The following is a 14,756-nucleotide window of genomic DNA, read 5'->3' on the forward strand; positions in this document are numbered from 1 at the left end:
GATCCTGGTGCAACTGATACAGTGCAACGGGGCCTGGCGGCCACATGAACATGTGCAGAGCACACACATGTGCAGCATGCACATGTGTCCTTACCTCCTGCAACGCTCTGCAACACTTCCGCAATGCTCCAGCTGCTTGGCAGAACGTCATGCAGGTGCCATATGCTGTGCGTGCGTGCACAGGTGGCCCGTTTCCTTCAAAGGTAAGGAACGAGGGTGGGCGGGTGGACCCTCCGGAGCACCATACCTGAAGAGTACCTGCTGCTCCCAGATGGCACCGGTACGCCTGTACTGGAGCATACCACCTGTAACCAACCACTGTTCCATAGGCGCCTAGTTCCAGGCCATGTAGGGCTTTATAGGTCATAACTACCGGTAATACCTTTAATTGTATTGGAAGCAAACTGGCATCTAATACATTTCATAGAGCAATGGTATTACATGCATCCTTCTTTGGACATTCAAACTTGCTCATGCATTTTGCACTAGCTCAAGCTTCTGGATATTTTTCATGTACAGTGCTATGCAATTATCTAAATAGGAGTAGACCGGGACATGAATGACCAAACAGAAAGCCTTCCTATCCAGGAAAGGGCATAATTGTCCCATAACATAAAGTTGCGCAAAAGTCTTCTTAGCCATGGCTGCCACCTGCTTTTTGAACAGGAGTGTGAGTCCTGGAGGATCCCTGAGTTAAGTACCATGTCTGACAGCACTTAACCATCCACTCAAAATAATAACCTCCTGGATTATAGAGAGACCTACTCATAGCCATACTATCTTTCCAGGGTTTAGTTGAAGTCTGTTGTTCCCCATCCAGGCCCCCATAGCTTCTAGGCTCTGCAGAAGAACATCCATCCAGGATGGAAATTTATAAGTGGATATTATTAGCATATTAGTGATATTTCATCACATGGTGACAGAAGATTGAGTCAGCATTTCATGTTATAAAGGATTGGAGAGATAACCCTATGCCACCACCAAAACAGAGACCTTAAATGGATCTCTCTCCCTATCAACACCAATCCTCAGAGAAAGGAGGTGAGCCAGCACAAAACTGTTTTACCCATCCTCAACTCCCTAAATTGTCCCCAAAGGAATACCATGGTTGATAGAATCGAAAGCTACTAAGAAGGATAAGGTTGGATGCACCACATCCATCCTGTTCTTGCCAGATTGTTTGACCCATTACAGCTCCCAAATCCCCTCCATAAATCATGGGGAGTATAGGTGCAATGCTGTTTAAGGCTTTGGCCAATAATCCAGGTCTTCTGTAAAGATTGTGAAGCAGATCAGCAGCAATATTAGCGAAGCAATTCTTTATGTTATGTACTATATTGGTCAAAGTACACAAGTGTATCATAGTAACAAGTATTATTGTAACAGCCAAAAATTTGAATTAACCTCTATACTGTTATTACCTTAATACCATTTGTAATACCCACCAGAATATGGTACTCAAATAGTCCATAAATATCTAATTAGGAGTATTTTTAATGTACTCTGACTACCAAATATGCACTTGGCATTAGCTTAACAATTAATTTCTTTCATGATTAGGATATAATAATAGTTAACATAATATTCAGTATTTTCCAAGCTTGCATTATATTTTCAGCAGAAAACATTCAATATTTCATCAATGTTAACTGTTAAGCCTTTGCTGGCACTAAATCAACTGGACGATAGCCTCATATGGATGGGATTACTTACTCACATGGATTTGGAATCCATGTAAAAGTGGACATTAGCAATTACAGCACTGATAAAACTGCTATAAATAAGAATGGATGCAAAATTGTCACAATAATCCCTTAAAAATGTATTAAGATTAGATCTTTAGCAATTCTGCCTAAAAAGAAAAGGCAAAATAATCTATACTGGTGCTATCTGGGCCCTAAATAGATTCTTGGTTTTAAGGAGCATCAATTCCTTACAGTGAAGTATTTGTACAATCAATTCTTCACAAAATATTCTACCATTGTTATTCTTTGCTGCTGCATGGATAAATATTTTTCTTGTGTCTGTTAATGTATTTCCTAAATTCTTAAAAATGTAGGTATTACAGTATATCCTCTGCCAGCCTATTGATCATTACATCCTTATGAAAGACCTCCAATAAATTATTAATATATTTTTAAAGTTGCATTTTATTTGAAGGAGAAAAGGAGGCTGTCAGATTAAGTATCAAATACAACCTAAACCCATATTCTGAAATAATTTCAACTTGATGGTTGCATAAACAATTCAATTCATAAAAGTTGCCTCTTTTTACTGATAGCCTCATATCCTATTCAATTAATGGACCTAATTCCATCCATTTCAATTCCTTTGAAAATCTTTCGTGGTTTTCCATTTCCTCCAATATAGATATATCTAGAAGCCATATAGCTACTTTTTTCAGAACATAGGAATCTGAAAACATTAGAATTTTGGAGTGTTAATCTAAACTTCAATACCACCAATATGTGCATTCCTCTATCCCATTGATTCTCCTAATAGTTTACAGTGCACAAACACAGCATGGGTAGCATCTATTCAATATAATTTCTTTCATCTCACGTAAGTCTTTGTATTGAACAGTAGTGACTTCAAGTAATTTACTTCATTAATTCTTTCTGAAACTGTGATTTGATCCCATCTCAATGTGTTGGATAAATGTAGTCTTCACACAATAACGTTCTATGTTGACCAATTTGTTTTTTGCCTAGGAACACACCAGTCATCTGCTTCTACGGACGTCTGATAATGTTTACATGCAGATTTATTGAAAACAGGAAGCTTCTCTATAGATTCTGTAGATAGTGCCTGAAAAATTAAAAACATAGATTGAAATAGACAGTTGTTACTATTTAGAGATACACTTATTATTTTTGCAACAATTTGCACACACACAGACACACATACACACAATGGATATTTTTCTATTTAAAAATTCTTGTTTTCACATTTTTCAAGACTTTGTTCATTTTTTTCATTTCTGTCTTTGAGACAGAATAGCTGATATATGAATTGATATAGCTGCTTTGAAAGGCGTGATTTATTTTGTTTTTAAAAAAAGCAAAATTATATTTAGGAGATAGAATTTTATTTATAATAAATACCCAGACTTAATAAACATTTTACTCTGCTTTTTTAAGTCAAATCCTAAACACAGACCAGCATAATTCTGTATCAAAACAGTTCATAATCCAACCAATAATGATAAACAATAAATTATTTGCAACTGTTTAAACAGAATAAAAAATATATTCTGCCAGGGATCATTGTTGTCTCTCAGCAAGATGGATAGCAAACAAATTTAATAAATAAATAAAATTGCACAAATTATAAAAGTTATTATTTTTTAAAATTAGTAGTAAGTCAAATATAAAAGCATCTGAAAACAAACTATCACATTTGAAAGGAGAAATAAAAGTACAGAACATACCTTTAAGTGAATAACAGCTTCTGTTCCGTACCCCGAAATAGAGTACAGATTGAGATCTCCATGAAAGTATTTAGCATAAAGACGAGAAATTGGTAATCCATAACCAAATCCAGCCTAAAAAAATATAATGTATTTTTCATTAATTGAAATTAATCTCTCTTGTTTTAAATTATATTCAATTCAGGTAGCTTAGTGGTTAAGGGTCTAAATAAAAATGTAATCTTGCATACATATAGAACAGTGGCAATTTAAATTTAAATACTTGCTAAATAAGCATTCTATGGAATAATAAAACAATGTTGAGAAGAAAGTGCAAAATGAACATTTGCAGTTTTGCATTTTAAAGATTATGTTGAAATAGATTTAATTTCTTCTGCACATATCACATGTGCTCTATCTTTTAAAATGGGGTGTTACAGAATATTTTTTCCCCATAGCAATATCATGATTTCATAGAAATGGTTAGGCTAGAATTCATGACTTCAAGATCCTGGAAGGGGATTATATATGGCAGAGCATTCAATAGTGGAAGACCTCCTAGTTTCATGAATATGCATCTTATCAAAAATTCTCAAAGTTAAGGTTATCTTGGAATTCCTAGTAATAACTGCAAGGATTAATGTGGTCATTTGATACAAAACCTTTCCAGCTAGAAGCATCCCCTTGCCTCACTTGTCCTTATGTCTATAAAATAATACCAATGGCCTACTAACTTTATGTATCATAAGTCTTATAGTTCTGTCTCTTACCATGGGAGTATTTTTGTTATCCATCACAGGCTTTGGTGCGGTAGAATATGTATAGCTGAAGAGCCTTTCAATTATCCTTACTGGAACACCACCACCTCTGTCAGAAATCTAGTTAAAAAGAAAAAAGAACCTATGTAATTAACAAATTGCTTGCAGTTGAAACAATCATATTTTCCAATGACTCTTTTGGCTTCAGACTTGCTAATTTAAAAAAAGAAACTCTGCTAAAATAGTACTGGGAGGAGATTGTTCACCTAGTTCTAATTGGTTGCAATCTATAAGCCATCTATTTATTCCATATTAAACCTACTTAAATGAAAAGGCCTTTCCAGCACTAAACAAGGATAGATGGTTCTTCATCTTTCTTTCTATGTAGGGTGACACTTCATCAGACTGAGTGGTGTGCAATTTGGGGGTCTTTCTGAGTCACAGTTCCTGCTCAAGGAGCAGGTGGCAGATGGCAGATCTTTGCAAAGATTTGCCTGTGCATCAATTGCATCCTTTCTTGGTCACTCAGGCATTGGCCACTTTGCATCTGGATTACTACAATGCACTCTCTATTGGGCTGCCCTTGAAAGAAACTTCAACTGATCCAGAATGTAATAGTATGCACAATAATGGGTGTGTGTGTATTTTTGCTTGTAACACCTCTGTTGCATGAGTTGCTCTGAGTTGCTCTTTCAAGCTGCAATTCTAGATGTTGGTCATCACATTTTAATATCCTATGTGGCACAGGGCCATATGCAGGACTATCTTTCCTTTTGGACATCTATCCTTCCTACGCGTCAGATAGAATGGGTATGCTGCTAGTCCCTTCACCTAAAGATCTGATGGGAGCTAGGAAGTTTGTCTTTTCCATGGCAGCCCCTGACTTATGGAACATGCTGCCTTGTGAGGTTCAGTAGGATGTCACCCTTTTAGCTTTTGTAAGGTTTTGAAGACCTAGTTTCTCCCCCAAGCATTGGGAGAAGTTAGATGCACATTAGAACTGACTGGTACCAGGTGTTTTTGTTTTAATTAGTTGAGCTTTAGAGTTTTACATGATTATATATTTTATACATTGGATTTTTGCTTGGGAGACACTCAGAGTTGAAAGATCGATATCTATATAAATATTTTAAATACAATATTGAAATTAAATTATTTTATTAAATGTTATTTTATTTATGCATTCATTTCACTCTCATATCAAAAGTAATGTACCTTAATATTAGATAAATTAAACTTATGACCACATAAAATATAAAATAGAATATTCTATATAAAATATAGAATATTCAGAAGTCCAGAATAAAATATATACAAGGAAAATATCTTAATAAAATAAAGAAGTGCTAAATACAAAGAATCAACATTCAGGTAAACATATCACCTTTACAATATACCCCAATCTAATTGATATAAGGAGTCCGTTGGTCAATTGATTTAGCTATAAACTTAGCAGTTCTGTTCATGAAGATTTAGAATCCAGGAGGAAATAGGAGAATCTATAACTCATGTCTCAGTGGGCTGTTCTTTCAAGTAGGGGAAGTACCTTAATAGTTAGATCTTCTTTTCCAAGTACAACAGTCACCTCAATTGGATCAAGGGAAGGTTTTTTTTCCTGATGTTCAACTGTTGCTCTCATTGCATTCTACACAGAAATTAAGAAGAAATTAAGTTAGTTTGAAAAGGTTTTAAAATATTAAAATTTGCCTTGTCCCATTAAGATAGAAATTTGCTTTTGACAACGAAAATGAACTGCACAATTGACTAACAGAATAATAGCTGTTTTGTCATATTAACAAGAAAACTATCTTAATAACAAAGATTCAAAAGTACTGAGTTGCATTGCAGCAAATGCATGGCAAACAAATTTAATAATAAATATATCTTGCTGCACCCTCTCCCTTGTCAGAACCCTATTTTAAAAGCATAGCAAGAGTCACTTTAAGCTTTAACCATCATTCTTTCAATTTTAATTATTATTAGAATACTTATGTTGGGAAGGGTATAATTCTGTAGTACCTTGGTAGTTGCTAGATTTGCAACTTCCTGTACTTTTGATATGCTTTCCATGGATATTGGAAATAATATTTCAGCTAAATAAGTTACAATCCTTGTTTTAATGCACGGTTCAAATATTTTTTTTAAACCAATTACAAACCTTGAAAAGTTCAAACAGCATGTGAAAGAGATGAGAAGGTACATATACTATGAAAATAGGCTCTCCAGGTGCTTTTGCTAAAAAAAATACAACACATTATAAATCAACTTTTATTTTATTACTGAAATTTTATTCCAAACAATTATTATGAACGTAAAGACACTTTTCAATGAGATCTGTGCATCCCACGCAGCATTCTGAGATTGATCATCTTTTATTTTCTAGCACTTTAAGTCTGACTAGTTTTTCAAATCTTTATACATTCTCAAATTACACCTTTCCCTATAATCTGCCTGCACAGATTTGTGGAATTCCTCTGGCCTACCTTTCATGATAAAATTTTCTTGGATTATTGCAAGTGAACATTGAGTGGTGAATTTATTCTTTTTTTTTTAGTACACCCTCAAACCAACTATTGCACAATTGCATGTCAAAGTCCTTTTGTATTTGGCACAGTGCTGCATAAGTGAATGAATGCAGCTGTGCACAGGTAAGCATTATCTGTAGGGAAAATGTGATTAGCTAGCAATTCTAGGACATATTTACTGAAGATAAGAAAAACAGCAGTAAGGATTATTGAAAGTGAAAAGCTTTCAGAAATAGACTAGTACAGTCAGAAAAAAAAATCTTACCATTTATTTGAGTAAGCTTTAACTCCGGAGAAGCAAAATAGTGTTGATCACAAAGCATCTGGGAACTCTGGAAAGCATCTAAAATGTATTTTTAAGAACAAAATTAAACAGTTTAGTATTATTTTATAAACACCAGACAACTCAGTGTTATACAATATTTATTACATGAACTTATTGTGTAAATTTCCCATTATATTCAAGAATTGATTTATTACTGTCAGCAAATCTATGGCCCTAAAACACTATTGAAAAAGATGTAAGATTTCTCTATTAAGATACCTTTCTTTTATTAAAGTTACATGTGTAAAACCACCTTTCTACTTATATAAGCACTCAAGATGGTTTACAAAAATAAAATACAACATAAAGAAGACAATATGGAGTGCAATACAATTAAATGAATAGTAATTTAAATTTAACAACTTTAAATTCTGAAGATATGGAACTAAATTAATTTCCTTAGGAGAGAATTCCAAATTCTGAATGCCAAGGAGAAGCAGCCCTTTTCCCATATAACAGACTGCTGAATTTCTGAGAGCTGCAGCATCTTCAAAATAAAACCATTCCTAGTGATTTAAATACTGGGGAAAATTGACCAGAAGAGAAGGACCTTTTCAGATTCTCAGGCCTTATACATTTAGGTCTTTAAAGGACCACATTAAAAACTTAACATTACACCTGGCAGACAGTGAATAATATCTGTGCTAATACAATCAGTACTTTGTAGTGGTCTGCAACTGGTAAACTTTTGACACCCAACTACAGTTTTGACATACTTTTCAAGAGTATTATAGTTCAACTGCCTTGATCAAGATGGTTTATAACCAAGGCATGGTTAACTGTTACCAAGTCTGATGAGCTCAAGGAATATTATAATCAGTACATTAACCGCATTTGTAGATATACTGTATATACTCGAGTATAAGCCTAGTTTTTCAGCCCACTTTTTGGGCTGAAAAAAGCCGCCTCGGCTTATACTTGAGTCAGTGAAAAATTTGCCCGAAATGGAGGAGAAAAAGGGGCGGGGCCATGCCGCTGGGTGACACTCGTGAATGGCCCAGTGCCCCTGTGAGTTTCCCCTCCCTCTGTGTCAGTTTGCCGCGCAGCGCGCACCGCACCATCCCCCCTCCTCACGTTCTAATGTAATGCAGGGCTGTCTTACGATTCCCCTTCCTCCCCCTCCTGCTGCTCTGCAACGATGTCCCACCTCCTCCTTGTTATAGCAAGCAGCCACATAGCGATGTCCCACCTCCTCTGGTACAGTGATCCAATGATAGGAATCACTGTGCCGTGTGTCATAGGAGGCGGGACATCGCTCCCGCGGCTGCACGGGACATCATCATCACAGCGGGACATCAGCATCATGAGGTGAGTGAAGTATTTCATTGAATACACCACTAGTTTACTGTTTTTCTTTGAAATAAATATTCAAAAAACATTATTGGTATCTATTTTTATTTTTGAAATTTACCGGTAGCTGCTGCATTTCCCATCCTAGGCTTATACTCGAGTCAATAACTTTTCCAGTTTTTTGTGGTAAAATTAGGTGCCTCGGCTTATATTCGGGTCGGCCTATACTCGAGTATATACGGTATGCTTTTGAGGCCACCATTTACAAATACAATCTCAAGAATCATTGCTAACCTGCAAACCTATTCTTTTGGGGGCTCTAAAACTGCATTCAAAACAGGTTTTCATCTCAATCTCCAAGTTTAGTGTTTTCATTATATCTAGAGCATCTCTGCTTTTTTGGATTTAATTTAAACTTGTTCTCCCTTAACCAGTCCATTACTGAAATGGGCAACATTCAAAGGAACTGATTGCTTCCTTGGAATCATACAGCTGAGTATAGCATAGCTGTTTATCAATAGTTAATGATGGCTGCCATCTTCAAATCTCTGAATAACTTCTCTGGGGTAGACATTATATACAGTTATTAAAAAAACAAATATTACAGAACAGGACTTATTACCATGTAAACGTATATAAGACTTTATCATAATGTTCTTATTTGTATCAAAGAAATTAACTATCTAAGATTGTAGCCTAAATTTGCACCATTCAGATTTTGACTAAATAATTAGAATGTTATGAAAGAAAACAACTGTTTTATAGGACCAACTATCTTAATTTATGCTGTGTTCATTCAGCTAACTGAGCATTTTGGCAGCACTACTGTTTAAACTAATCAACTATTGATAGTTTTTCACTGAGAAGTATAAATCTTCTTACATCTTCTCAAATTTATTGTGCTTCCTAGGAAAAAAATCACTGCATTTATATTTAATTCTAAGCCATAATCTAAAGGCATTATTTTTTGAGCAAGGCATCATAACCTGATATATTCAGGGTCCTAAGCTAAGCCAAAAAGCAACAAACCACATTCATAATTTATTGCAATGTATGACTACTGTTTACATATCAGGCTACATGATAACTATGAGCAATATGTTCTTTTTTATACATACCATACACTAGATCCACAACATCACAGCAAGGATCAATGCAGCCAATATGTCGCGGGTTACAAGCATTACTACTATCAAATATAAATGCTGTTGAAATAAAGATACAAAAGTGAAGAAATGTTTTTTCCACAAAATATTTTCAATAGCCTATAAAAATTGATTTGTCCAAAGAATAAAAGTGTAACTTACCATGCTGGTTTATTAACATTCGAATAGATACCCGGTTCATGTAAAATCGATCCAAGAAATACTGAATATTGTGATTGATGCATGAATCCATTTTAGATGAATCTCTGTATTCTAATACCCCTTGTGCCATCATGGGCATTACACTGTGATGTCTGTTTCGGATCTTAGTAATGGCATCTATGAAACTGGGAAAAACACAAAACTTCATATTTACCTATATAAAAATTCTGAAAACCAAAATTACAGTAAGCAAATGTTAAGATTAACAGAGTGGAAGGGACCTTGTAGGTCATCTAGTCCAACCCCCTGCCCAAGCAATCCCTACACCATTTATGACAGAAGGTAGTCCAATCTCTTCTTGAAAGCTTCCAGTGATGAAGCTCCCACACCCTATGAAGGCAATCTGTTCCATTAGTTGATTCTTAGATAGCAATAAATAGTTTGTTATACAAAACATAACAGAAGAAAAATGTAAATGTACTAGTTTCCTCATATATCAAGACAACTGATAGTTATGAATAGTACTTTGAAACTTAATAATTTATTGATATACTTTATTTCAAAGTGTTACCTTTTGCTATATCAGATATATTAGTTATGCTCCTGCCTCATTATCTCATTGTAATATAATTAGTTATCTAAGGTCTGGGTTTCAAGTTAGATGAATCATCCAAGATCAACCAAACATTACTTAAAATAGAATAAGCTGCTAAAAAAAGATAACAAAAGAAACATACTCTGAAAGAGCTTTGTGGTCATCTGATTTTTTATCTTGAAATTCCACTAGTTCCAGTAGGCTTTGAATGTACCTGTAAAGAGCACAAGTAATGTAAATATGAGGCTATCCATATAGACCAAAGTGCTAATTTAATGTAGTGGTCAAGGAATTTAGAAACTGGGAGTCCATGAATTCTAATCCCATTTCAGACACAAAACCAGCTGGGTGACTTTAGCCAATCACTCTCTCATACCCTTAATTGTAAGGACAATTGTAAACTACTTCTGGAAAACCATTCTAAGAAAACTTTAGGGACTTCTTCAGGCAGTTACAAGGGGTCAAAACTGACCTGAAGAAATATGCACACACACAAAGCTATAGAAAATCTCTTAGCTTTGTACATGGCTAAGCAGTGTTAACAGTAATTTCAAAAACTATACAAATTAGGAGCAAATAGAAGGACCTTCATTATGTATAAATGTAGAAAAATAACACCAAAGTCCTTGTTTAAATCAACATTTGGAGTATTTAATATTGAAAGTACTTTAAATCTCTTCCTCAAAAAATTTACCACCTCATGCATATTCTCTTTTTATCATCCATTGACAAAAGTTTTAATGAATATTTTGTAGCATTTAATATGCAATCTTATTGAAATCAGCATTTTAGAATGCCAGCAAGTCTGCACAAAATACAGCAGCTGCAACAAAATCTACTTTTATTTATTATGATATGTCCAGTGCCATAAGCTATCAGAATACTACCAAACATAGAGAGTATATGTATAATGGTCATTAGTGTCTTTCTACCTTTCAGCAGAGATTACAAAATGACTGCAGAATACATACCAGCAGGGCTTCAAAAACTAGCTATTACTTATTCATACAGGCTTTTTCATATTCAAAGCTGTGTGGATCTAAGATCAATGTTACACTCCATATTTCCCTAATACTATGTGGGTTTTGCAGAAGGTTTTGGAACAAATCTATTTCTGCCTCATCTATCCCTCCATAGAAAAATAATGCAACATTTTCTTTGAAGCAACAGGACAGGTGGGTTTCCTATGAAGTAACATTCCTGTCACATCCCACGTTTTCAGAATTCCCTACTGAAATCAAGGCTTCACTGTTGGATCTTGTTATTATCTCCTCATCCTCTCCAGTTGATCTGGAAGAGAGATTTTTCTCCTGCCCTTCCCTATCCCTGTGACCAGTTTATTTCTTCCTTGGTTTGAAAATCAGTGCTGCAAGAAAAGGTTAAGATTGGGAGGCAGGGATACCATTGGTAGTATTACCTTTGCACTGTGCTATTGGTTACCTACTTGATTAAAAAAGTAGTGTAAGGTGACTGAAATGTAATAACTGAACTTTTGCAAAATTTGCTACTTACCAATCCTTTACTAACTGTACTGAAGGTGTACCCAATAATAGACTAGGAAGAAGATCAATTTCTTTCAAAATATTTGCTAGCCGAACTGGAAGCTCATGCCGAAGAAATGAGAATGAAGTTTTCTCACATGCATTTGTTGAACCTATAAAAAAGGGAGAAATAAAATATTTTCAGTGCAATGGCCTAAAACGGTTTCAATAAACTTCCTACCCATATTAGTAGTATGCAGAAGTTTACATGTTTTTGTTTGCAGCTAGCTGGAATTTTATGTAGTTGAAATGAGATCGCTCCTGTTGTAGCAATGTTAGTATTACAGAGGCATTTGAATGGAACTTGATTGCTATATGGGTTATCCAAGCCCAAATAAACTGCAAATTATAATATTGTAGCAACATCTTGATAAAACACAAAATAAAAAACTATATACTTATATGTGTCGCATCTGAATTGTGTTAATAAACTCTTATATTTAAATGGCTGTATATGGGGTTTTTTAAATTTAACAATTACATTAATACATTGATTTAGAAAGCAACTACACCTAAATGAAAGTCATGTATTCCTAACCAATAAAGTAGGTTTGCTTAAAACATAAAAATCAAACTATAACTTTATACTGATTAAGCAATCATATTTAACTTTTATTATAAAAGTCTGCCATTTCAAAGGTCAATAGTTCAATATAGCATCAGCAATAAACAAATTTTGACAAAGTCAGCCATTGCATATTATAAGAAGCAATACAGTATTACATCTTATTTGGTGAAGAATAAGACATTTCTTTTTTTTTAAGTCCAGTTAAATAAACTGGCAAAAGAAGACTACACACACACACACACACACAAACACAATATGTAAATCATTTAGATTAAAGAATTAGGGAAGGAACTAAATCCATTGAGACAATTAGATAAAGATTCCTACTAATTTTTTTGTGTAAAATCCACAATAACATATCCAATATCTTTGGCTCCCTTTAAAAAAATTTAAGTGAGGAAAGCAAAATAGCTGTTTATCTTAAAATGCATACTTTTAATACATTGATAGTAATACTGTTAGCACTAGCACTATTGGCTACTAGCAACAGTATTGACTACTAGCAACACTATTGGCTACTAGTAATGCTAATAATAACCAAAACAAAAATACCAAATGTGTTTACATTTACATAAAAATGTAATAATCAATATATTGTATAGAAAAAAACAATATATTGAAAATAGTGCACATGCGATCTTGTTTAAAACTTCAGGTCATTGTTCAAACACCATAAAATTTAGGAAATGTTCACAAATCAGGATACATTCTTACATCATTAACTAAAAGCAAAACTTTTGTACAACAAAGTTGTAAAAAGAAGTTGGACAAATATGGTCAATAAAGTCTCTGAAAAAGAAAGGATAGAAAAATTATAGCCATGAAAACTTAGTCTGGAGTATAAGGGTACAAGAAAGATGTAGAAGCAAAGCAACACTTAGTGGACTTCAAATGTGAATATTACAATGTTACCCAAAAGTAGTTTCCATTCTAATCAGTTAACCTTGTTAGTTGCACATTAAATTGCAGTATGTAAGATTGCGGCAGAAATCACTGTGTTTAGTGCCCATGTCATCAGATACCTGAATTGCATCATATCAGATTAAGGCCACCTGGAAAGGCAGACTAATTCATAGAAAGAGATGCCTTATCTCAAAGGTGTCACTACACTGAGGGTTTTAACTAAAATAAACTTTAAAAGGATGTGATATCCAAAGATTGAGGCAATACTATCATCGTGACAATCCACAGAATAGCCCAACATCCCAGCTTTTTAAAACTTTTCTCACTCCCCTCATTCTCTGCTAGAGAATTCTCCAACTACAGAAACTGAGCAAAACCCCAAACTTCGCACTGCTTAGAGGGGAAAAACACTCACGGTTTCTCAATCAAGGACCTACAACTCAAAGACATCCCCACTTAGAAGCATTTCAAATGGGATACCTCAGTGGCTAAGAAACTGAACTTGTAGATCAGAAAGGTTGGCAGTTCGGAGGTTCGAATCCCTACAATAGGTCTCCTGCATGAGCAGGGGTTTGGACTAGATGACCTCTAAGGTCCCTTCCAACTCTATTACTGTTACGTGTTGGGCGACATGTCTCCCAAATTCCCAGCCATGAGACCGGAAACCTCCCAAGATTGACCTAGAGATCCACCAGAGGTCTCCCTTCTTACATCCCACCCCGCCATTCATGCCCCTCACCAAAATCCAGGAATTGCTTAATGGAGAGCGGCGATGGAGAGAAACGCGATAAACGTTCCACCTCTTTGATTGTTTCGACTCCGACCACAGCTCCGGCTCCGTTGTTGGCAGTGGAGCCGCCAGCACTACCACTACCATTACCACTACCAACGACCAAAGGAGCCGCGTTTCTCAGGGCAATCCGTGCAGCCTTCATCGCAGGTGTGAACAAGACTAAAGGTGGCGCTATCAAGACTCTTCACTTTAAACCCCCTGAGTAAATGACCTGCACGTGCAACACCTATTGACACCGCCCTCTGGGGGCTGGGCTTTCAAATTAAACCACGCCCCCGGAGGGGTGAGGCAACCGTCAGAAATGGAAGAAAGTCGAGGCTAAGCCACGCCCCCTTGGCCAAAGCGAAGCTCGAGCTCCATCACCCTGGAGTTTCTGTTGATCCAAGCACCTCAGAAGGAGGGAAGAGGAGGTGTAACTTTAGGAGGTGTATCTCTGCCGCGTCCAATAAGGCCGCGCTGCCTTCCACGTTTCGGATGTAACTGGCGACAAACGGCATCTTTCATAAACAATTAACGTATTTGCCGCTGCTCAGAATAGCCCCGTCCTCTCCTCCCCCGCCCCGCCTTCACAAGTCCCCAACCGATGATCGCGCGGGCGGGCGGGTGGAGTGGGGGGGGGGGAGAGAAAGGAGTGTGGCGTTTTGTCCGCTTCTCATTGGTTTTTCTAATGTAACTTCGCTTCTGCGTGGGAACCAATCAGCTGGGTTGTAGAATCTTGACTTCTGGCTCAAGCCGACTACTG

General features: G+C 35.8%; 1 protein-coding gene across 1 annotated transcript; it reads right to left on the reverse strand.

Annotated features, from left to right (window-relative positions):
* Nucleotides 1-1,335: 1,335 nt before the first annotated feature.
* PDK4 (pyruvate dehydrogenase kinase 4) lies at nucleotides 1,336-14,211 on the reverse strand. The gene is made up of 11 exons (XM_032235618.1): nucleotides 13,961-14,211; nucleotides 11,722-11,863; nucleotides 10,352-10,423; nucleotides 9,615-9,799; nucleotides 9,426-9,512; nucleotides 6,958-7,035; nucleotides 6,326-6,402; nucleotides 5,714-5,812; nucleotides 4,180-4,287; nucleotides 3,431-3,544; nucleotides 1,336-2,808 (listed from the first exon to the last, which is right to left on the reverse strand). The coding sequence occupies exons 1-11, from the start codon at nucleotides 14,154-14,156 to the stop codon at nucleotides 2,683-2,685; spliced, it is 1,284 nt and encodes a 427-aa protein (XP_032091509.1). The 5' UTR covers nucleotides 14,157-14,211; the 3' UTR covers nucleotides 1,336-2,682.
* Between the last annotated feature and the right edge of the window lie 545 nt (nucleotides 14,212-14,756).

This window comes from Thamnophis elegans, chromosome Z, assembly GCF_009769535.1.
Source record: "Thamnophis elegans isolate rThaEle1 chromosome Z, rThaEle1.pri, whole genome shotgun sequence".
Taxonomy (NCBI): Eukaryota; Metazoa; Chordata; class Lepidosauria; order Squamata; family Colubridae; genus Thamnophis; species Thamnophis elegans.